The following is a 24,704-nucleotide window of genomic DNA, read 5'->3' as shown; positions in this document are numbered from 1 at the left end:
TGTTAAATTTTTTAAAATTTAGACTGAATTGATAGCATGTGTAAAATATTAAAAAAATTAAATTTATTATTATACCAATTAAAAGAAAATCATGTGAAACTTTCCATTGGTGACCAAATATAGAGTAAAATAACTAAAATTTAATCTAATGAGGGGAAGAAATTAACAAAGAAATTAAGTGACTAAAATAAGAATGTCACCAAAAAAAATGAGTGACTGAATGGTTAGTTTAATAGTTGAATTAAAGTATTCAAAAATAAAAATAAAAAGATAAACTTTAAAAAATAAAAATAGGAAAATATTTTGGGCTAAAAAATATAAAACCGGTTTTAAAATAGTTTGGGTGGACGGTGAATTTGGCTGGGCACCTATTCAAACCCACAATCGGTTGACTGTTCAAGCTCCTATTCTAACAGTTCACTCTAAAACCAAACTAATTCCTTTATTGGAGTCGATATATCGACATTGCTTTTTTCGTCTCGTTTTTAGCCAGGCAAGACACAATCCATTTGACTGAAGTGGGTACATGAAAAAGGAAAAAGAAGAAAGCAGAGGAAGAAATGAGTGGGTATCCAGTACCAGTACCAGTAGCCAGAGCCGAGTCGATTCACCATAAACTCTACGAGTTCGCTAAAACCGCCCTCATCAAAATCTTTGTCCATCCATATGCCACCGTCTCTCTCTTTCACCTCTCTCACTTCCTTACTTCCTATTTTCAAACTGGTATATTTTATTTTTCATATTTTAACTCCTTTTTGTAAATATTGAAGGTCTGCGACTTGTATTGCGGCGGCGGAGCTGATGCAGAGAAATGGGATGGAGCTCAAATCAGTCATTATGTTGGAATTGGTATGGAATTTTCACGAACACCTTCACCTCATTACTTTATTTATATTAAGTAAATTTCAAGTACATGCAATATTGTAGTAAACACAAGTACCCATTTAAGCGTAACATTTTCGATTATTAATTTAGGGTTCTTTTGGTTTGGTTGGTTGGTAGTTTTTCTATTTTATTTTTGCTTTTTCTAATGTAAAGTGGAAGTGCCAACTGTTCAATATATAGGTTCTTAGTTCTCAACTTGTGGTTATGTGTGTATTGATGGTTAATGATAATTGTTAAAATGGGTTTGAATTGCTTATTTTGATGATGAAATCATTAATGTGATGAGTGATTTTCTTGTCCCTAGTAAGTCATTGGTAATCTTGCACTGGAAATTGAAACCAAGGGTTAAGGTCATAATAGGTTGGTTATTATTCTTGTGATTATATGTGACTGACAGTAAATGTTAAAAATGGATGTTAATTGCAGATGTTGTGTCATCTGGGATAAATGAAGTGAGGGAAGCATGGGAGAGTCAGCGCAAAAGCTTCACTTCTGAGTTCTTTGAGGCTGATCCTTGCACCGTGAGCTTCTTTTACTACACCCCATATGGTCAATTTGCTGATGTCTTTCCATGTGTGTATGAACATGTAGATGTGGAGCTATGCTTTCTTTTTCCTTAGAAACTGGACGAAATTTCTTTGATTTTCTTTTAGGTCTGTTTAAGAATGTATACTTATTCTTGCCTTTTTTTTTTCCTCTTCACCCTGAGTGTCTGTTTCAGTAATATTAGTACGAATTTTGCTGAGGATGCATTCTTCCTCATCTTATAGCACAAGTATATGCATTTTGTCGGTAAAGATGGAAATGGTTTTTTTTTGGTAGTTTATAGTAGAGGACTTGATCCATTCGTTACTTTGTGGTAAATGCTGAAACCATTTTGATTTATGTTTTTGATCTTTGAATGATGTTATCAGTGCTGTATACGGAGTTAGTGTCTATTTTTTGTTTCTGGATGTCATAAAAATGTTCTCTAAGTTATTTATTTGTTGAAAAGAGAGAAAAAAAAGCTGCCCAGTCTTATCTAATGTTGTAATATTCTGGTAAAAGTGGCAGTTTAGCCTTTAACTTTTAAAAAGGTTGAATCTGTTCAATGCTTTTCTCTTCTCCTGCCCTTGACTGCACATTCATTTGACAGGATAATTTGGAAACCCTGTTGCAAGAGAAGGACATTCAGGCTGATCTTGTCTGTTGCTTGCAGCATTTGCAGGTATTTTGTGTAGTTTAAGTTGTAAACATTGGGTTTTGATTTGTCATGTGAACAAATATGATAAATCTGAAGTGCATTTCTATTCATCTATTTGCAGTTAGGATTTGAAACTGAAGACAAAGCAAGGAGACTTCTAAGTAATGTGTCATTTTTGTTGAAACCAGGGGGTTATTTTTTTGGTATTACTCCTGACTCATCTACCATATGGTATGAAATAGTGATTGGCAAATACCGCTGTTTCTGGATTTGTGTATTTTCCTTTTTTTTCTTCTGGTTACTGCTGCACCTGTTTCTGGGATTTGGTGATTGTGTAAACATTTTAGTGTGCTTTAGTTTCTCTCTAGTTGGAAAATTCTTGTTATTATCAAGTTGATTATTTGATATGTCCCGATCAACAAACTTAATCATGTGCAGACTAGAAATTCAACTTTTATAGGATTGAGAGTCCCAATTTTCAACAATCCGTTGATGTTAGAACACTTAATGTTCCGATAAAAATGAGTTGTATGACACTTGACCTTTAATATTTCGGCATGCTCTGCTCTCTCCTTGCACTTGCGCATGGGGTACACACACGTAATTTGCAAGCTCATTGTTGGGATCCATATACATTTTTACCAGCTTAATATAAGAGCAAGTAGAATCTACATTAGTGTCTGATGTGCTGATGCGATTTAGATTGAGATCTAAAATTTCTAGCTTCCAGTAATTGTAGAACATTTGGATTCACCTAGAACTAAGCTTCTCACTTCAGCCTTATTTATGGAGAAGTTCTAGTTTCAATTTTGGCCATTTAAGTCAGGGGACCATCAGCTGTGCTGCATCATTTAGATCATTGTTGCCTTTTATTTTGACCAACGTTGGTCAATATCCTATTGATGAAGGCTCTATCTTTTTGGATGATTTTTATTTTATTTTATTTCTTTCAGTTATGCTACTAGTTCTAAAAGTTACACCTATCTTTTGGTGCATGGTTGCCCTTTGTCACCTTGTGATCATTTCCTTATTTTCCATATGAGATATTGCTTTAATGAAGGTTCCATTTGGAGCAAAGCATAAGAATTTTGTTATTGTGTATGTACAGGGCAAAGTACCAGAAGAATGTTGAAGCATACCACAACAGAAGTAGCAGCATGAAGCCCAACATCGTTCCCAATTGCATTCGGTCTGAGAATTACATGATCACCTTTGAAATTGAGGAAGAGAAGTATGTATGAATTTTAGATGCTTCTAATTTTTTTTTAAATGTATCATATTTAGGTTATTTAATTGAAACATTTTGCTTCATTCTATTGAATCCAGGTTTCCGTTGTTTGGAAAGAAATACCAGTTGAAATTCTCGAGTGATGTCGCTGCTGAGACCCATTGCTTGGTTCATTTTCCAAGTTTAATCAGGTTGGTTGTCCTCTATTGGTTGTACCTTAAACTTACCATACTACTTCCTGGTATGCCTCTTTTAGTCTACAACTCTGGAAGCTTGCATGGGAAGGTGAACTTCGATTTTTTTTTCATTGACTAACCTTCCACATGGGAGGGTTAGCTTATATCATTAATAAACTTTTACCTTCTTTTGTTTAATTGTATAAATATGTTAATCCCTTGTACTTGACATGTATGCTATTCAGTAATCAACATCTAATCCGCTGTGCTACTCAGGTTGGCTAGAGAAGCTGGTCTTGAATATGTGGAGATTCAAAACTTAACTGAATTTTACGATGATAACAAGTAGGCGAAATCTCTATTCAAAACTTTTCCACTGAGTTCAATGAATGCTTCACTGGGCCTCCATCAGTTCTTTAATTATGATGTTCTTCTTAACTATTAATGTCATTTCTTTCACAGATCACTGTTTGCAGGCATGATGATGAATGCTGGTCCAAATCTTCTTGATCCACGAGGGCGACTTCTTCCTCGATCTTACGATGTTTTAGGTGATTGCTTTGTTACCTCTCTTGTTGCTTTGGCATTTCGTATTCAGGATCTAATATTTTTTGCTGCTGGTTTCCTCCTGCAGGTCTCTATACAACATTTATATTTCAAAAACCTGATCCAGATGTTGTCCCCCCACTTACAACCCCATTATTGCCAGACAGTAGTTATGACAATGATGAGGCAAGTATTTCTGACATTAACATATTAGATCAGGATACATTTTTTTCTTTTCCCAAGGGCCCCTTAGAATTCTCATTCAAGTTCCATATATGATAGGTCGTTGACAATAGTTGTTGTATTCGATAATTTCTCTATATCAAGGAGGGAAGGATCTTACTTTCTCTTTTGACGTGTTTGTAAATAAGATCATTAGGGAGTAGCCGAGTAGGGACTAAGCTTCATCTCATAAGAAATATGTTGATCCGACTTTACAGCTTCCTAGAAGTATCTGTGTCCAACACAGACATATATGACAGACAACACTACCGAGGTTTATCCTCCAAAAATATGAGACATTGACATTCGACAATCAACTCCTAGTCCGAGTAACATAGTATAAGATTCATGGATACACTTGATTGTGTATTTACTGCATTTGGTTAATTGTTGTAGAGCCAGTGGGAAGGGGCTGGGTGGGGAGAAGATGAGATGAATGGACAAGCAGAGCAGCCACCTCCACCTCCACCATCGGCTCCAGCTCCAGCTCCAGCTCCGACTCCGGCTCCACCACCTCCACCTCCACCTCCACCTCATGGACTAGGGAAGATAAGTGAGCAGAAGGGGATTTTGGGTCCTGGTCCAGCAGAGTTGCGTTTCTCTGAAGCACTTTGACTTGGAAGTAGCAAAGAAAAGAAAAAAGGAACTAACCAGGGAGGGGCATTGACCTTGTAATGGAAACTAAGTATGAAATAATTTTTAGTATGTAATTTTCTTTAAACTTTTGACCCTGATTAGAGATCTCTACTCTATATTGAACACATCTAAATTGATTTTGATAAGGTTCACTTGAATGAAGTTGTAGATACACTTCTGTCAATAGTAGTACCGTCAAGTCAACCTTCTCCATATAACATTTGTTCACTATAACAACATTTTACTGTAATGGTTATGGTTTTTTAAAAGAATTGTTTTTTTTTATGTTTTATTTTAACTCTATGTAATAGTTTTTCCTTTATAATAAGAACATCCATAGTTATGAAATTATTTAGTTATTTATAATATCATATGGTCTAAAATTTTAAGTAAAATTGTAATATTTAATATAAGTAAGTCTATTAATTATCATTTATTAAATAAAAATGATCTTAATTTAAATATTATTTTAATAAAATAATTAAATTTTACATGAAGAAATCTATTAATCATACTTATTAAATGAAAATAATCTTTATTAGTGAAATTAAAGATTTCAATTCAAGAAATTATTAAGTTTTATTATGGATTTGGAACATTATACACTTATAAATTAATTATTTGAAATTAGTAAATCGTGATAAATTAATTAATTTAATTTGATAGCTCATATTGATTAATTAAACTTATTAGACTTATAAACTTTATAATTAATTATGTAAAAGAGCGTAAACTAAAATATACATGCACCTGTTATATATCTTTTAATTTTTTATTATTTGGTTCTCACTTTTTTCTTTTTGAACATAATTTTCACTTTTTTTATTTGATGAAAATTTACGATATGAATTCTATGGTAAACATACAACGATTATCTCTTTATAACAACATGTTGTTATAGATGTATAATGATCATCTCACAGGCAAAATACAAGCAAACAAATGAGGTTATTATAGAGAGAGTTGACTATATTAGAAACTGTTGTTCCTTGTAGAACCACTCCATGTTGAGAAGGTTGTAGGGCTAAGCTTAAGAAAGTTGGCAGAATTCTTAGTTTCGCTCTACTATTAGGATGTCTTGGAGAGTATGACTTGGAGGCTCAGATAAGGATATTATTAAGAATTCTACTTAACTTCTTTGGAGCACAAGTGCTTTTTTTTTGTCTTTCTCTCTCCTCGTTGATCAAACTATGCACTTGCACTTAAATTTGCAAGTAGTACTCTCCTTGTTAAAATGAGTTACCAGTAACATGAAAGCTATATCATTCATTCTCATTACCCAATAATTCATAATATGTCATTGTGAATTAATTTATATCTCTCCACATTCCATAAAATATGTCACTTATTTCCTAATCGTTCTTTGAGATAACTTCCTTTCCAAGGCCTATAAAGTAGAGGTTTGAACGTCCCATTTAAAGACTTTTTTGGATCTTTTGGCAAACTTAACTCTCTAAAATTCTTTTTGCAACTTTCTTTCTGCAATCATAACAACCACCATAATTCTCATCATTCTCAACCCCTTATTGTGTCCATCACCACCACCTGCCATTGCACTTGTTTCCTAGAGTCTGCTTCGGTCTTCCTCTTTGTCATCTCTCTACAACTTCTCGTTTTTCTAAATTGTAACGTCTCCTCACCTTAACAAGTGACATATGTTGTCAACTTGGCCTTCGGTCTCTATAGTGGACTCCTTTTCTTCTAAATAGGGCCATTTTGTTTCCACTTTCTACCATTCAATTTTATTCTCAGATGATACTAAGTTTTACTCTACTACCACTGCAGTTAAAATAGTAAAGTACTCTGAATTGAAAATTCCTTTTATATAATGATCTTCTAACAATCTCAAATCCCTTTTCTGCTAGTGTTAATAATATTTTAGTGTTAATAATAGTAAACTATGCCCAAAGTCATTTAACTATTAGTAAATTTATATTTTGTTTATTCAGTTTTAAAAAGTTATAAAGTAGTCACTAGACTATTTGAAAGTTTCATTTAAGTTACTGGGCGTTAAGTTACTAATGGACATTAGTTGTGTGATTGGTAAATTTACAATTTGGTCACTCAATTTTAAAAAGTTATAAGTTGGTCACTAAACTATTAGTAAGTTTTTACAAGTTTACACTTTGGTCACTTAATTTCTAAATTTTGTCCAAAATTTTTCTAAGTGTTCAAAACATTTTCTAAGATGTTTGGAAGTCTTGAAATAATTTTTATGCTTTGAATTTATAATTTTTTTGCTGAAAAACAAAATTTATTCAAAAACATTTTTATTTGTCATATCAAAACATTTCATCAAATAAAGCTAATTTAACACATAATCTATGAAAATCCACAATCAACCTATTCACATATCCTTATCCTTGAACAAACAACCAAATATCACTACAAACACAATCAAAATAAACAAAAAAAGAAAAAATAAACAAGGAAGAAGTCTCCTCTTTCAATGAGTCCAAATAGGACCTCCAGAAGAAAAATGACAATAAAACTAGATAAAAGAGAATATATATACATAAATACTCAAGCATACTGGATTCAGTTGGGGTTTAGCTGGAGAGTTTCAAGCGATGGAGGTTTAATCCAAAATGTCAAGGAGAAAGTCTCGTTGAATAGAAGAACATATCGAAGTCAAGTGGCCATTTGAAAACAGTGGACAAAGATCGAAGAGCTTTTCTGTTCGGGCTACAGGTATAAATCAATGGAGTTTCAAGCCATTTTAAAGAAAATTAAACCATAAAGTTGAAAAAGGAGGGCAATTCCTCTGGTTCAATGTGTTAATTTGTTGGAAGAGGTTGAATGGTGGTGAGATTACTAGAATATAACTTTGAATATGGTTTCTAAAGCCCTAAAACTTTTAAATAGTTTAGTGACCAACTTGTAATGTTTTTGAAATTGAGTGACCAAGGCATAAACTTACTAATAGTTGAGTGACCTTGGTTGTAGTTTGCCCTATGATGAAGAGTAAATTAACGGTCACATCAAACATCCATTAGCAATTTAATGACCAATAACTTAAATGACAACTTTTAAATAGTTTAATGACCAACTTGTAACTTTTTTGAAATTGAGTAATCAAAGTATAAACTTACTAATAGTTAAGTGACCCTAGCTGTAGTTTACTCTATGATGAATTTTGAATTAATGACCACATCATACATCCATTAGCAACTTAATACCCAATAAGTTAGATGATAACTTTCAAATAGTTTAGTGATTAATTTGTAACTTTTTAAAATTAGTGACCAAAATATAAACTTACTAATAGTTGGTGACCTTGAGTATAGTTTACCTTTATATATATATATTAGTTTTAACTCACGTGCAACTTGAAGGATATTATAGTGTATATGTTAATAATAAACATAATAGATATTAGAAAAAAAACTTAATATAATTAATATTTAAAATATTTAAATGTTTATTTGGTAAAATAATAACATAAAACAATTCATATAATTTATAAAATTTTGAAAGAAAGGGCCAAAGGGTTGAAAAAAAGAACTAGGGCCAAAGTGATAAAAGAGGTAAACATTAGGGTTAATTTATCATTATGTCAAAGTAAAAATGCTCACATTTCTAGGTTTAAATATATTTTACATTCAAATAATTAATTGATCATAAGTTTAAAATAATTTTTTACAAATAATAATGACACATGCAAAAATAATAATTTGATTGATTTTTATGATATATAAGATTCATTCATAAGTTATTGACTAAATAAAATAATTAATTATAAATAATAATGTGTAAAAATCACTTAATTATATAAAGATATAAATTCATAATAATTAAAATAATAAAAAATTTGAGTATAAAATTATTAAATGAATTATAAATATAATTCTAATGCGTCATAATTGTCACAATGTATATACTCTTTTTTAGAAAGTAAACCTTGTTACAAATTAATTAAATATTATTATATATTATATACCTCAAGGTTAATCAATTCATTGCCTATTAACCTCATCATCACAATTTGTTAATAATTCGATGAGCTTGTCGACCCTCCATGTTTACTTGAAGTTTTTGTGGAAAATTCTCCTATGATAAGATATTCATTCGTGTATTTTTCACTTTTATTAAGCCGTGTTTGCACCTCTGTCCTCCTTTTAATGTTTCTTTTCTTTCTTAATTTTTTTACTCACTTTTGACTAAAGTGCATCCTTGATATCTTTAAGAGTCTTCACTTCCGAACTTTTATCCTCTTTAATTATTCTTTAGATCAACCTCTCACTGTCTACTTTATTAATTTAAGAGTTATTCTATTTACTTTCATTCTCCAAAATTTATTAGGACCCTCAATAAATTTGAGCTTACATTAATCAAAGAAGCTCATGATATATCAAAATCCATTATTGGTATATTAAACTCTACTTCATCTTCGTTTGACAATTTTTATTAGCATTATTCAACGTCTGTTCTTTATTGATGCATATGTGTTTGCACTCGACAATATGCTCTTTTTCTTCATTGTTATGTTAGACATTTAAAATCCCCAAAATTGGTTCATTGAATATGTCTCATCTTCTCTTTCATTCTCTTCATGTTTGATATGGATTTGTTCCTTTACCTTTTCCAACTTCTTTCTCCGATAAAAAAAGCCACTTGATTCATTGTTCAGTGACATTAGAGATATGAATTACTTATAATATTTTACAGACAAAAATAGTGAACTAATGCCAACACATCTCTGAATTCTAAAACTCTAATTCAGAACTGATAACCTTTGGGATTGAGTATGGAAACCTCCTTATATGACTTAATTAGTTAAAATACTCGGTTATTTTACCATAGTCGTAAATTCCATGAGTGATTCTTCCACCGATACTACCTTTCCCCATAGATCAACAATGTTATGAAAAGTTATCGTATTCTAGATATTAAAAGGGATTCTCAACACCACTATCCAAATAGATATGAAGTTCATATAGTTAATGCGATAGTAATTCTACCTTTTTAAACCAACTTGATATCTAATCTCATCCCCACTTAAGGAACATTGAGTCTTCACTTTCTTTCTTTTTAGTTATTAACTTTTATCCTCTTCAATCATTCTTTAAGTTAACCTTTCACAGTTCACTTCATTAATTTAAAGGTTATTATATCTACTTTCATTCTTCAAGGTTCAATAATTATGCCCTCAAAGAACTTAAGCTTACATTAATTAAAAAAGTCCATGATTTATCAAATTCCAATATTGGTATACTAAGCTCTACTTCATCTTTTTTGACCATTTTTATTAGCATTATTTCTTGATAGTTGCCTCCATATTGATGCTCAACGCCTACTCTTTATCAATGCATATGTGTTCACACTTGATAATATGCTCCCTTTTCTTTAGTGTTATGTTACACATTTAAAATCCCCAAAGCTGGTTCATTAAAAACGCTACATCTTTTCTTTCATTCTCTTCACCTCTAACATGGATTTGTTCTTTTACCTTTTCTGGCTTCTTTCTCTAATTAATAAAGCCACTTGATTCAATGTCCAATGACACTAGAGATATGGGTTACTTGGAATCATTTTATAGAAAAAAATAATGAATTAATGTCAACACATCTTCTCATTCTAAAACTCTAATTGGGAACTAATAACCACTGCGATTGAGTATAAAAACCTCCTTAATATGACTTAACTAATTAGTTAAAATCATCATAGTCATTTTACCATATTCATATGAGTGATTCTTTCATCGATACTACTTCTCCTTGTAGATCAACAATGTTTTGAAAAGTTATTGCATTCCAAGTGTTAAAGGGGATTCTCACACACCATTATCCAAGTAAATATGAAGTTCATATAGTTCAAATGCAATCACGATTCCATCTTTTTAAACCAACTTGAGATCTAATCCCATCCCCACTTAAGAAGCATTTCTTCATTCCATCCACTTGAAACTCAAGAAGAAATTTCTTCCCTGAGGTTTTTTTTTTTTTTCAAATTTCTTCTTTTTTAAATCTCTCAATTAAATTTCTCAAGTAGCCCATTTTTGAAAAAATAAAAATAAAAATCTTTTAGTGGAAATCAACTAATTTATGTAATCTATGATTAGCTTTATCAACAAAATCAGTAACCAATTTCTTAGATTCTAATAATAAATTATCTTTAATATGCTTATCACATTCAATGAATGTAGACTTTTTAGGCATACCTCTATTTACTTAGCTCCTAAGACTTCGATCTATACATATTAAAAGATCCATTTGATTGAAAATAGGAAAATAAATCCTTGAAAAATATATGTCGAACTATTTCAGTGATCCTGTTGCATGCATCATGGAACTGTTAGGCATTGACACATGCTTTCTCTTATTCCTTCATACCATATAACATATATATAGTAGAGCAATCTATGTTAATCTAAAAGTAACATGTAAAACTATTTTCCCTTTCGCCTTCATGAGAGTCTAATCTAAAAGAATTTTCACTTTAATAAAAAAGTTCAATGTTAATAGTAATGATAATATATTTTATTGATATTTTAAACAATTAAGTAATTTAGTTTAATAAGGACTTTAATATCAAAGGTAATATATATTTTATTAATAGTTTTTTTTTAATTAAGCATGCATGATTAGATAATTAATTGTAAAAATTATCAGGGGCAAATATGTCTATCACTATTTATACTTCTAGAGTTGGTACTTTTATATATAATAGATAAAGAAATATTTTCTTCATTCTTGGAGCTTTGAGGTTACATTTAAAAAATTATACATAAATATTTGGATAAATTATATCATTAGTTATTCAATTATTTGTAAGTTATTGTTTTGGTCACCTAAAAAGTTATAATTGGGTCACCTAACTATTAAGGATTGTGTTTTTTTGGGTCATCTAATCAATAAATGACTGACGGAAGAATAATGTGACTATTTTTTAATTGACATAATAATAAATTTAACGCTCAATATTTATTAATTATATTTTTATCCTAATTGTAAAAATTAGCCATTATTAAATGATTTTTTAAAATTGAAAAATCCTTTATTTAATAAGAAGACATAAACTCGAGACAAAAGCTACCAATTACCAAAAATGAGAAAATAGTAAAATATGGCATTAGTTCAAAGCAAAAGCCATATCAGTGTGGTACAACTACAACCATTAATAACAGTTTGAACCAAGAAGTATTATATGTAATAATAAAATACATTATATTTTAAGGGGAGATATAAGGTCGAACCTCGAACATGGACTATAAAGTTTCAGTTTGAACATGCAAACATGAACAAACAAAGCTTTGCTTTCATCAACAAAGATGGATCAAAGAACACGAGCAACCTGCCAGAATAGCTGGCCCTGGCCGCTTATTAATTTAGTTACAAACATTAGCTGAGCTCCGCTCTATTTTTTCACTTCTTTCATTTCTGCTCAGGATTTAGGCTTTGTTTCACTCTTGTCATCTTGTTTTCATTTTCAATCATGGAGAAGATAAATGCAGTACTGATAATGTTAGTTTTGGTTAGCACTACTGCTTTTAAAGCCATGGTGATTTTTGGGAAAACTTCTCATTGGGAATCAATCACCAGTTCGCCTTGTTTCTATGCTCTAAATTCGTGTGTGTTTGTGATAACTTTCATTTTCACCATTGCCCTTCTCCAAGTGGTTTTTGGTACTAGTGCTTTCATTATGTTGGTGTCTGAAAGCCTTTACTCAATCATATTTTTTCTGTTGGTTGGGTGGTTCGTAGAATCTGAGCTTTTGATGCTGCCGTTACTTTGGGGGTATAACCCTGCCGAGGGATGTGTGGAAAAGATTATTTATTGTCCCTATGCTTGGTCCTGTAATGTATTTCAGGATATTCCCCCACCACCAAAATCAGATGCAATTTTTTTAAGGTGAAAAGCTCATATATTTCGGTGTTCGGTTTTTCCCTTTTAAGAATACAATATAGCTTATTGCTGCACCTACACTTGCTGGTAATGTTAGATTTAAGGAAACCGAACACAATTCAATTATTTATTAAAGTAATAAATATTATTTTTAAGGTGTTTTTATCTTTTATTTATAAATATATTTATTTATATAAAATTTTAGATATGACATAGTAAGTAAAAATAAAATAAAATTTCATAACCACTTCAATAAGTAAGTTGGTAACTAGTAACCTCCGCAAATATCTGATTTGTTTTTCTTACAAGTTGCAAAATCCGTTTACACAAAAATATCCTGGATAGTTTGAGAATACATGTATAGATACGGTTTGTTTCATCCATGCCATGCTTAGGGTTTTAGGTTATGCAAAACTTCTCATCCACATATTAGCTTCTAATCTTCAAGTTCAAGGATCTTTACCACTGATGCATCACCCAGCTTCTGGCAAACCACCACACGGTCATGTGGCTTTATAACCCCTGAGGCCTTTCCATGATCTAAAGCAACCTTTAAAACCGATTCATTTGAGCCACTCTTCGACTCCGCCTGCAAAACCCAAAGTATAGTAGAAAAGGCATTGAATCATTTTATGAGATTCATGTGATATTATGCTCTACTACAGTCCCAAGGAAATAAAGCTTTTCTTCAAGAAAATTGTCAATCCAATTATAGCAATTATGTGCTTTAAATAAGGCAGCAGTTTAGAGTAAAGAATATGTGCTTCAATTATTGATGAAGGGTTCAATTTTCGGAAAGGGTGATGTCCAGAGTATAAACAAGATTTTGATTACGAGAAGCAAAGGATAACACAAGCATCATAATATCACAAAAATGTTGGACCGAATCCAGAACTAGTAAAACACTGGCAATTGGATGACTGTTACGTGTAACTAATCAATTCTTATTTGTATTTACTATTTAGCTCCTCTGATGAGGAACATCTGTAACAAGCATAAAATAAGCCTTACCGGATGTCGAGGATCAGCCAGCATGGGGAAAAGGCCTCTGACGATGAGGGATTGCCTTGCCTGCAATGGTTCAAAGAAAAGAAAGAGTGATGAAGAGACTAACTTCTAGTTTTCAAGCGAATAACCAGCTATACTAGGATGAGGGGTTATTCAGTACAAATATTCCGCTGATAAAAAAAGGAAGACAATAAAAGAGTATTCCATTCATTTAAACTTTATTCAAAGAAACTGCCAAATAAGTAGAATATAATTTTGCAAATAGCTTGAACAGTGTTGTATCATTTATGCTATTTAAAATGCAGTTTGGTAATTAGTATCTAAAGGGCAGATAGAAGAAAGAAATTCTACTCCTGCGAACCAAGTTAAAAGTATTAACGCATCCTTTCAAAATGTAATTCAAGCTTCTCACATCCATGAAACAGACTCGTACTCATAGGGAACATGAAAAATATCATCAGTAGCATACCTCAAAAGCACCAGAGAAAGTCCAGCGTAGTTGATTTGTCTTTAGCCGGGGAATGACAACAGATATCACAGGCATTGTTGGCCTGTACTTTGCAATCAGCCTGCACTAGTACAAAAACGTATGAAGTTACATTTAGCAATCAATTAAAAAAGAAAGAAGTATAAGCATAATGTTGGCATGCCATGCAGGATGATCAATGTGCAATAACCATGTAGGAAACCACCGACCATAAGCATTTGCATTAATTATAAGAACATAAGCTACAGGCACTGATATAGACTCTTTCTCACACACACACACAAAAAAGAAGTGGACGCAAAATAATAAATGTAACCTTGCAGCTCTTCCAGATGAAGTGAAGCAAATAATTGCAGAGGCTTTGACTTTGATAGCTGCACGTACCTGTGGTACATTAAATTCAATTAACGGGCTTAAAATTTTGACATCCAAATGCTTTAGTCAGAAAATTAGAAGACAATACCATAACTATGTAAACATATTCCTAATAGGTTGACCCTAAAATAGCTTATCCAAATTACAAGAATTCCCATATAAGGCACAAGTGTGGAATTTACACCTACGAAATTTGTATTTGGTTGGATTTCTTACCATTTTCTTATCCTACAAGGACCATAAATCAATTAGATGGCTAAAGATAGGATAAAGAACCCTTTGATGAATCAAACTGTCTCTGAGGGAACTATTCAATTCTTACTATAATACCTTGTTCTGACTGTATTGCATGGAAAGACAGAAACAGAAAGTTAAAACGAGGAAGCATCTAAGGTAAATACCGCAGAGGAAGCAATGGATTCCAGATGACTCATTGGTTCTCCAACATTTTTGACAGTTTTCTTGAAGTATAAATCTTGATTGAAAACTTTTTCTGCCTGCATAAAGAAATTAATTGGAAGTACACCAGGTTGGCAACATTTAGAATAATGTAGTAAAAACTAGTGGAAGTAATAATCTTGCTTTGTAATACTTAAAACTATTTTGCTTCGCATGCTTAAATCCTCGAACCCTTATATATACCGAAGAGAAACCAATAAACTGAGATTGGTAAATAGATTGAACATTCACATATGACAGTGAAAATTGAATGGACAAAATATGTGGCTCCACAAGACTTCTTAGGATAGTAGAAACAAACAAGCATCCAAACCTAGGGTACACTGAACTTACTTCAGCACAAATTTTTCCAACTGTAGAGACAGTCTCAACAGGGTATAGTCCACGCAAGGTTTCTGCCCCTAAAAGTATTGCATCACTCCCTGAACCAAAAAGTAAACAGAAAATTAAGATTTGAATTGATTGAATCCATGTCAGAAGTCATTTATTAAACAGGGACCACTGAGATTAAGAAATGAAGGCAGTGTAATTAAGAGATTCCATCAAACTTGACACAAAGGTGACAAAAAGAAGGAAAAAAGCATGGTCTAAGTGAGCAAAAATTCACCATCCAACACAGCATTGGCAACATCAGTTGCTTCAGCACGAGTAGGTCTTAGGTTGTCTGTCATACTGTCCACAACACGAGTGACCACTGCAGGCTTTCCCATCATGTTGCACTTGTAAAGAGCAGCTTTTTGAAATAGAAACACCTGTAAATTCCAAATGGAAAAAAAACAACAAAGAAACTAATTTGCGGGTGCTAATGTGGTCCCATAAATTAAAAACAATAAAGAAACTCGGAAATCAGTCTTATGAGAAATCCATTTCAGATGTAGGGATGCACGATTTTACCTACAATTTACTAGCTAATATTTGATTAAAATCAGATAAGTGAATATATGCTTTCACTCAAGTAATAACACTCAACAGACACAAAACTCTGGATTGATACCTCCTAGCTATCAGCAATGCCATCAAGCCTTTTAACTAATGAGGATGCAATATCCACTATTTTGGCTGTCAGCACTTTTCTATACTCAGCTCCATCAAATTTTATCGATAGTTTGCAAGCAAAGAATGTATATAGAACCACGACCAAGATGGTCCCATTCTGATAAATACTTCTGCAATAAAAAAACTAAAATGCTAACCTTCTCAGGCGGGAGATCTATCCCCAGATTTCCCCGAGAAAAGATGATTCCATCTGCTTCTTGTAAGATCTCATCAAAATGAGTTAACCCCTACAAGCAGTTGATAAAAGACAAGGATTTCATTCAAAACCAAATCACATCTCAAGTACAAATCAAAAGAGTGTTAAAATCTATCTGCCTTTTTATACATCTAACCTCTATATTTTCAATCTTGGCAAAAATTTGAGTCTGGTTGAGCTCACCCAGTTTAGAAAGAAAACAACGAGCCTGCACACAGCAATATTGGAAGTACTAGTAAAATGGAAAGAAATCATAACTGCATGCCACAATATTACGAAATTCGCACTAACTTCAAAGAAATCAGAATGACGAGGCTGGAAAAGGAGAAACTGAAATAATTAAACAATATAAACTCCAAGTAGGAAAGTTCTTACATGACGAATATCTTCTGCATGTCGGGTATATGACAAAGAAAGGATGTCTATATTGTTTCGAACGCCCCAGGTGCTTATAACCTGATATAAAAAATAATCATGTTAACAAAATCTCAAAAAAGTACCTTCAAAGCAGATGTATCATGCTGTCCCTTGTTTGTATTGTTAACCAAAACAATCTCTTGGAGACAAAATGTTCATGCTCTATCTACACTGTGCTTTGTACCTTATCACATCATTTAAATAAGCGTCTGATAGTAATGGAGTATTCTACTTGTAGAAATCAGAGTATTTTATACTAAATAGAACATAAATCAGAGTTTTTATATACAACCTATGACACTACTTTAGGAAACTCTAAGTTAGGAAAGATACTAAATAGGAGATATGATCCCTTAAAATAAGGGATTTTAATAAAGAAAATATCTACAAAATATTCCTAAAATATTTACAGAATATTCCTACACTCCCCCTCAAGCTGGAGAATATACATTGTATAATCCCAGCTTGAATAGGAATTTATTGAACACAGGTTTTGGCAAAGCCTTGGTAAGAATGTCTGCAATCTGTCCTTCTGAAGGAATGTAAGAAAGAGTGGCTGTCTTTTTGTTGACTTGATCAGCAATAAAATGCCTATCAATTTCAACATGCTTTGTTCGGTCATGTTGAACTGGGTTCTTGGCAATCTGAATGACAGATTGATTATCACACAAAACTTCAAAGTGATCCTCCTGATTTGTGCCAAGTTCTTTTAGTAATTTAAGTAGCCAAATTCCTTCGCATATCCCCAAAGCTAGTGCTCTAAATTCAGCTTCAGCACTACTTCTTGAAACAATAGATTGTTTCTTACTTCTCCAAGTTGTAAGGTTACCCCAAACAAAAGTGCAGTACCCACTAGTGGATCTTCTTTCAGTGAGATCTCCAGCCCAACTAGAGTCTGTAAAAATCTTAACAGTTCTGTCTTGTGTCTTCTTAAACATTAAGCCGTGTCCTGGAGTTTTCTTCAAGTACTTGAGAATTCTATTTGCTGCTGCCATATGCTCTTCAGTAGGATTAGTCATGTGTTGACTTATCACATTTACGGGAAAAGCTATATCTGGCCTTGTCAAGGATAAGTAGATTAGTTTCCCAACTAACCTTTGAAATTTCTCTCTGTCTACTAAGGACTCATCTTCTTTATTGAATCTCAAGTTTGCCTCCATTGGTGTATCAGCCGGCTTACAGCCAAGAAAACCAGTTTCTTTGAGTAAATCAAGTACATACTTTCTCTGGTTGATCACAAGTCCTTCTTTTGATCTTGCCACCTCCATTCCTAGGAAATACCTTAGCTTTCCCAAGTCCTTGGTTTCGAATTCCCTGTTTAACTTCTTCAAATTGCTAATCTCTTCCTCATCATCTCCAGTAAGAATGATGTCATCCACATACACAATTAGGATAGCTTTCTTATTTGTAGAAGTTACCTTGATGAAAAGCGTATGATCGGCAAGGGACTGCTTGTAGCCATTTTGAAGAATGACTTTAGTGAACCTCTCGAACCAAGCTCTGGGTGATTGTTTTAACCCGTATAGAGACTTGTTGAGCTTGCAAACCTTGTTGCTACCTTCAATAGACTTTGAGCCAGGTGGCAATTGCATATAGACTTCTTCCTCAAGCTTGCCATTAAGAAATGCGTTTTTTACATCAAGTTGGTGTAATTTCCAATCGCAATTTACAGCCAAACTTAGGAGTACTCGAATAGTGTTAAGCTTTGCCACAGGTGCAAAAGTTTCTGTGAAGTCTATCCCATATGTTTGCGTGAAACCTCTGGCCACTAGTCTAGCTTTGTATCGTTGGATACTGCCATTGGAGTTATACTTTACAGCAAAGATCCATTTACAGCCGACAGCCTTTTTTCCTTGAGGAAGGTCTGTAATGGTCCAAGTAGCATTTTTCTCTAGTGCACAAATTTCCTCTTCAACAGCCCTTCTCCATTTTGGATCCTTTAGAGCTTCAGCTATGCTTGTGGGAACTTGTTCTTTATCCAAAGTTGCTGTAAATGCTTGAAAAGACGGCATCAATGAATTATAACCAGTAAATTTTTCAATAGGATGCTTGGTGCACTGTCTAACCCCTTTTCTAATAGCAATAGGAAAGTCATCTAGAGTAGTGGACTTACTGATTTCTTCTTCCATTTCGGCAGCTGGACCCAAATCCAATTCTCGGCAAGAATCAGATTGCAAAACAGTCTCAGGGATATGTCTTCTTTTTCTTGTGTAGACACGAAGTTGTTTGGGTGATGGTGTTTTTTGAAGACTGTCAATTGGAGTAGGTGTATTTTCAGGAAGAGTGTTTAAAGTGGGTGTAGGTGAATTAGTCATAGGTACTACAGGAGAATCAATGGGAGCATTCACAGGTGACAGATCTGCAGGTAATGGCGAACAAGATGGCAATTCTGAAGGTTGAGAATGAAGATTAGAAGGAGATACCTGTTGTGGCTGAAAATCACTCCATGTTTCCCCCTGAATTTCAGCCTGAATGAAATAGGAATCCTGCTCATAAAATGTTATATCCATAGTGGTGAAAAATCGTTTAGAAGGAGGATGATAGCATTTATAACCCTTCTTAAGTGAATAATACCCAACCAATACACATTTTAAAGACTTAGGATCTAACTTGGACTTATTAGGAGCAATATTTTGGATAAAAACAGTGCAGCCAAAAATTTTAAGTGGCAGAATGGAGGAGATAGGCTTAAAATGAGGAAAGTGCTGCAAAAATATAGATTGAGGCGTTTGAAATTTTAAAACCTTACTAGGCATCCGGTTGATTAAATATGTGGCAGTTAATAAGGCTTCCCCCCACAAATATTTAGGAACATTAGTGGTAAATAGAAGAGAACGAGTAACTTCAAGAAGGTGCCTATTTTTTCTTTCGGCAACGCCGTTTTGCTGTGGGGTTCCAACACAAGAACTAATCTGAACTATGCCCTTTTCCTTAAAAAAATCACCTAAAGACCTAGCAAAAAATTCACTGCCATTATCAGATTTAAAGAGCTGGATTTTAGACCCAAATTGAGTGAGAACCATGTTATAAAATTGCACAAAAACACTAGCAGTTTCAGATTTATCTTTCAGCAAATAAGTCCAAGTTATCCTACTGTGATCATCAATAAAAGTGATAAACCACTTACAATTATCAGCACTCTTCACCCGAGAAGGGCCCCAAATATCACTATGGATCAAAGCAAAAGGGTAAGAAGGCTTGTATGTAGAAGGAAAATAAGATGATTTAGTATGTTTGGCAAGAGAGCAAACTTTGCAAAAAAAAGAATTAGGCCTTTTATTAATGAATAGAGCAGGAAACAATTTTGCAAGGTATTGGAAACTAGGATGGCCTAAACGAAAGTGCCATAACATAACAGTATCAACTTTTCCTAAAGCGGTAAATGACTTGGAGATCTCGATTTTAGGAGAGGTAGGGAGGATGTAGAGACCATTATGCAAGCTGGCCTTACCAATCATCTTCTTCGAGTTCAGTGCCTGCAAAGTACAATCACGATCATTAAAAATTACAGAGCAGTGCAAGTCTGTGGACAATTTACTAACAGAGATGAGATTGCACGCCAGATTTGGTACAAAGAGAACATTTTTAAGTGCAATCTGTTCATTGAGAATAACAGTGCCATGTCCCTCTATTTTGCACAAGGTACCATCAGCCGTTTTGACAGCTTTACCAAAGGTATGGAAAAAATTGTGAAACAATGCCTTGTTACCAGTCATATGATCCGTAGCACCAGAATCGAGGATCCAATTAGGAGTCAACTGGGAGGAGAAAAATGCAGTAGAAGAAAGGTTACCTTCTGGATCTTTTATGACCAGATTACCTTCACAAGACCCTTCAAGAAAATTGTTGCCATTCAATCGATGGCAGGTGATAGTCAGACCAGAAGAATCTGATGGAGCATCGGAACCAGAAAAATTTTCTGGATTTGAAGTAATCTCCGAAGTAGGAGAAGGAGTTTCGGACATGGTCTAGGTTGAAAAAGAAATCGTAACCTAAGCTGATACCATGTAGAAATCAGAGTATTTTATACTAAATAGAACATAAATCAGAGTTTTTATATACAACCTATGACACTACTTTAGGAAACTCTAAGTTAGGAAAGATACTAAATAGGAGATATGATCCCTTAAAATAAGGGATTTTAATAAAGAAAATATCTACAAAATATTCCTAAAATATTTACAGAATATTCCTACACTACTATTATACAAGGTATATTGAATATGTTTTTGTGCTAGTTCTTCCATTCAATATCTGACATCAAATAGAAATAGGAAAATTACCTCCTTATCCTTATCAGTCAAAGTAGGCATATCAATGCGAATTTGAGAGACATGCAAGGTATACAATGTCCCAGATAAGGTAGCGGAATTCTTGATTAGGCAAACCACATCTTCACCGCACACCTCATCTACCTGGACCATGACATAAATTACATTAATATACCTTAGAATCCCATAACCTTCATTCTCCAGGTAATATATTTGTCATTTGCAAGTGACACAATCTTTGTCTTGCTCTAATAAAGTGGCGAAAACCATAAGAAATGCCCAATATGGGATGTAAGTAAGCCACTATTTTGTCTCGTCAGAATGAACTCACTCCTTCAACTTTTCCTTACCTCTAACCACACTGAAGTAGTTTCATTTCCAGTAAACAGGTATTGGCCAATAAATATAGTATCTCCTTTCTTGACTGCCTGCAAGTACCAAATGAAACTGAGTCAACTACTGTAGTTAGAATGGAAAAATTACCACATACCTTCTTCCTTTTCATGATAAAACCTGGAGGAAGAGAGGGATGATAAATCAGAAGACAAGGGAAAGTAGATGGGAGATAATAAAGTCCCTCCATATGCTAATCCAAAAAGGAAAATGTCACATCCGCTACGGATATAGAAATTCAGTTAACTAATATGTGAAGAAATGGATGATGAACAAGAAAATTCCCTTTCACATACAACCTATACAGACAAGAAATACGGAGTACATAGGACAAAAAAGAGTCACTCATATGCTCTTTAGCCATTTTACAGCCTCTTAACAAAGAGTCACTCATAGTACATTTGACACTTAAAAGTCAATTATCTTGTTTAGAATATTTAGCAGCAAAAGAAGACTTTCGGAAAAAATGTTAAACTGAAACCATTCCTAATAGTAATAACACTAATGCAGAAAAAATGCACAAGTTTCAGGTCAACCAAGACCAACAAAAATTTCCATCAATCCATATGTAGGATATTGAAAAAAAATGATAATATGAGATGCAAAAGTGAGACACACATCAGAGTACAGATAGTCCATGAAATTTACAGATCTCACAAAAATGTTGCTGACCTTAGATAGCCCATGATAATTTATTGGTAGCAGATTTGAAGTAGCTGGTTTATCTTGGTCTGGAGTGAGGATAACTTTTGTATCTGCTTCAAGGGAAATGGGGTGCTCCGTTTTATTAACTACTTGCAATTCTGGACCCCCAGTATCAAGCATAATCTGAAATCAAAGGTCCAATCTTGTAATATTTATATTTTCTAGATCTTAAGGATGGAATTGTAAACAAATTCATCAAGGCTTGAATAAACTGTCATGTGAACATACCGAGCAAAGGACTTCAATGGTGTAAAATAACAGAAGGATAATAAAGGGGTCGGATTTAAACTAAAGTACAAAAGAGGCTTACGGCACAAAGCTTCCTAGTGCTTTTAACAGCAGTCTTCAAATTTTCCAATGTCTCTTGGTGAAATTCAATATCACCCCACGAAAAATCGAACCTCGCCACTGAAGAAAACAAAACATAATCGTCTCAAAAGCATATAAAATTCTACTCTATTGGTCAAGTATACAAAAAATTGTAAATGCACTGTTCTTTTCTTTTCTTTTCTTTTTTTGCCTTTAAATTCTAAAGTCAAATGAACCCATTTCCAAAATTAAACAAAAATTGCATTGTCAAGACTATGGTTACACAAAATTAATATTACAAAAGGGAAATAATTAATACCAGACATTCCAGCCTTAAGACAATCGGATATTATTTCAACAGATCGCGACTTCGGACCAAGTGTCCCCACAATTTTAGTCATTGCAGGAAAGAAACTCTGCAATTCACAGTCAACTCAAAAGTTAGCAATATCATACAAAGTTTCTTAAGTACTAAAAAAAATCCTAATAAATGTTAACAATGACATGCTCTTCTATGATTTTTGTTTTCTTTTTTATCTTTTTGTTTATTCTAAGTCCCAATAATTTCATTTAACTAATTATGAGTAGAATTCTTCAAATTTTCTTATCAAACAAGCAATTACCTAGGAAAGTTTCCCACCATCTATACCTAAGTTTTTCTTTTGGATACGTAAAATTCAGTATAAGCTATACATATAGAACTCCTTTTTTTTTCTTATTTCTTCTTTTGCTTTCTCTTCATATAGCTCATCACCAAAAACAAAAATCAGAAGATCAATAAACAGTATAAACAAAATTTTTAAAAAAATGCCAGAAAGAAAAAGGCGTTTCTTTCTGTAGGTTTTATGCAAGCAAAAAATAAAAATAAAAACTTACAGGCTTTGATGGCTCAAGAATGGAAGCCATTCTTATGGGCTCTTCAAGAAGCAAGTGATTTGAATTCATATTTTATGTCCTGGACTCAGATTTCAGAGAGGTTTTAGTGCTTTTTTTCTTACTTTCTTCCCAAATGGTTCTCTAGTATTCGTTTGCGAGTCCACTTTTTATAACAGACAAATTGACAATCACTTAATACGAAAATCATCGTACAATTTTACCTTTGGGTACTATCCACGTTTATATTACCATTTTGGGACACCTACTTTCATGTTTTTTTGTCAAATTAAAAAATAGATTGCTCATTTTTTTAAAAATAGTTAATGGTATATAATAAAAAAATTTGATAGGAATATGCCAGTATACCCTATGATGATTTATAATAAATAAATTTTTTAACTAAAAAATTAACTTGCTCATTAATCTAACGTAAAAATACTAACTTAGAAAGTAAAAATCTATTGACATAAAACTTTATCCTCTTATTTCATCAAGTTGTTAGTATTATCATATTATATAATTTAGTTTATTTTATTTATTTATTTTGGATTAATTTTGAATTTTATACGTTTATCTTGAAAATTTAAAAAGGTTAACCCATCCACTTTAATCTATTAAAATTTAATCATTGTAGTTTAAAAAATAATAAAAAATTAATCCAATTAAATTACATGGTTAAAATTTCTTATGAAATTAGTAGTTTAATAATTTATATAGGATAAACTAAGAAAAAGAAATAACTTGGTTCACTGATTTCTTAATTTCCCTATAATAGTTGGACCAAATGTTTATAAATTAAAATAAAGAGAATAATCTCTGAACTTTTAATAAAGTAAAATTGTGGGAGGCAACTCTAATACAAGCGGCGGCTTGGTCTTGGATTCATTTTCGTTTTCGGTGGTCAATAATTCTTCAAAGGTACTTTTCTTAAACAATTAACTGAAGATCATAGTTTTATTTTTATTTTTTAATTTGATAAATTAGCAAATTAATTTTGATTAGTTTTATTTTCGTCCACTTTCACTTGTTATTTATGTTTTCTTATTAGGGCACTATAAGATGAACATTTTTTCCTTAGTTGGTTCTTAATCATAAAAATTCTAAAATATATATTTTTTATTTAAATTATAGTATAATGATATAAATATTCAAATATAATAAGATAATAAGTAAATTAAATAATTATCATATATATATATTTTAATTTCACAAATAACTTTAAAAAATTAACATGTTTTTAGTATTTCTTTTTTAATATTGAAATTATGAGATTAAGTGTGTGTAATAAAATATTAAAAAAACCAACGGCGAATTTAAGGGGCACCCCCTGAAAAGATCTTTTCCATAAAAGGCGATAAAAGAACCACGATTCCTTGTCACTGTAGTTATTGTTAGATTATTACCGACACTTGTTTCCTTTTTTGCTACTTTA

The 24,704-nt window shown here is 32.6% G+C and overlaps 2 protein-coding genes and 1 long non-coding RNA gene across 3 annotated transcripts; 1 reads left to right on the top strand and 2 right to left on the bottom strand.

Moving 5' to 3' along the window:
* The first annotated feature begins 340 nt into the window (after nt 1-340).
* LOC107896314 (mRNA cap guanine-N7 methyltransferase 2) lies at nt 341-5,161 on the top strand. Its single transcript, XM_041078038.1, has 11 exons — nt 341-674; nt 771-849; nt 1,312-1,406; nt 2,021-2,092; nt 2,190-2,299; nt 3,177-3,299; nt 3,395-3,487; nt 3,749-3,817; nt 3,935-4,023; nt 4,107-4,204; nt 4,637-5,161. Exons 1-11 carry the CDS (start codon nt 561-563, stop codon nt 4,853-4,855), a joined length of 1,161 nt encoding a protein of 386 aa, XP_040933972.1. The 5' UTR covers nt 341-560; the 3' UTR covers nt 4,856-5,161.
* Nucleotides 5,162-12,940: 7,779 nt separating this feature from the next.
* LOC107896315 (pyruvate kinase 1, cytosolic) lies at nt 12,941-23,480 on the bottom strand. The gene is made up of 16 exons (XM_016821460.2): nt 23,273-23,480; nt 22,716-22,812; nt 22,398-22,495; nt 22,055-22,210; nt 21,340-21,417; nt 21,002-21,133; nt 16,677-16,757; nt 16,438-16,509; nt 16,243-16,332; nt 15,657-15,801; nt 15,383-15,471; nt 14,992-15,087; nt 14,532-14,599; nt 14,198-14,297; nt 13,732-13,791; nt 12,941-13,309 (listed from the first exon to the last, which is right to left on the bottom strand). Exons 1-16 carry the CDS (start codon nt 23,339-23,341, stop codon nt 13,157-13,159), a joined length of 1,584 nt encoding a protein of 527 aa, XP_016676949.2. The 5' UTR covers nt 23,342-23,480; the 3' UTR covers nt 12,941-13,156.
* LOC121207678 (uncharacterized) lies at nt 19,970-20,797 on the bottom strand. The gene is made up of 2 exons (XR_005902806.1): nt 20,512-20,797; nt 19,970-20,194 (listed from the first exon to the last, which is right to left on the bottom strand). It is a non-coding gene; the product is annotated as an uncharacterized lncRNA (long non-coding RNA).
* Nucleotides 23,481-24,704: the final 1,224 nt, after the last annotated feature.

The sequence above is a fragment of the Gossypium hirsutum genome, chromosome A10, assembly GCF_007990345.1.
Source record: "Gossypium hirsutum isolate 1008001.06 chromosome A10, Gossypium_hirsutum_v2.1, whole genome shotgun sequence".
Taxonomy (NCBI): domain Eukaryota; kingdom Viridiplantae; phylum Streptophyta; class Magnoliopsida; order Malvales; family Malvaceae; genus Gossypium; species Gossypium hirsutum.
The sequence above is the reverse complement of the archived record's forward strand: the minus strand, read 5'-3'. Positions and strand labels throughout refer to the sequence as shown.

What these genes read in the sequence shown, in the direction of transcription:
- LOC107896314 (XM_041078038.1), top strand. Translation starts at nt 561, where the DNA reads ATGAGTGGGTATCCAGTACCAGTACCAGTAGCCAGAGCCGAGTCGATT. An exon ending in TTGTCCATCCATATGCCACC is followed by an intron (nt 675 to 770) that starts GTCTCTCTCTTT and finishes TAAATATTGAAG; the next exon opens with GTCTGCGACTTGTATTGCGG. An exon ending in TTTGAAATTGAGGAAGAGAA is followed by an intron (nt 3,300 to 3,394) that starts GTATGTATGAAT and finishes TATTGAATCCAG; the next exon opens with GTTTCCGTTGTTTGGAAAGA.
- LOC107896315 (XM_016821460.2), bottom strand. Translation starts at nt 23,341, where the DNA reads ATGAATTCAAATCACTTGCTTCTTGAAGAGCCCATAAGAATGGCTTCC. An exon ending in TAGATCTCCCGCCTGAGAAG is followed by an intron (nt 15,802 to 16,242) that starts GTTAGCATTTTA and finishes TGGAATTTACAG; the next exon opens with GTGTTTCTATTTCAAAAAGC. An exon ending in TCATCTGGAAGAGCTGCAAG is followed by an intron (nt 14,298 to 14,531) that starts GTTACATTTATT and finishes GTACTAGTGCAG; the next exon opens with GCTGATTGCAAAGTACAGGC.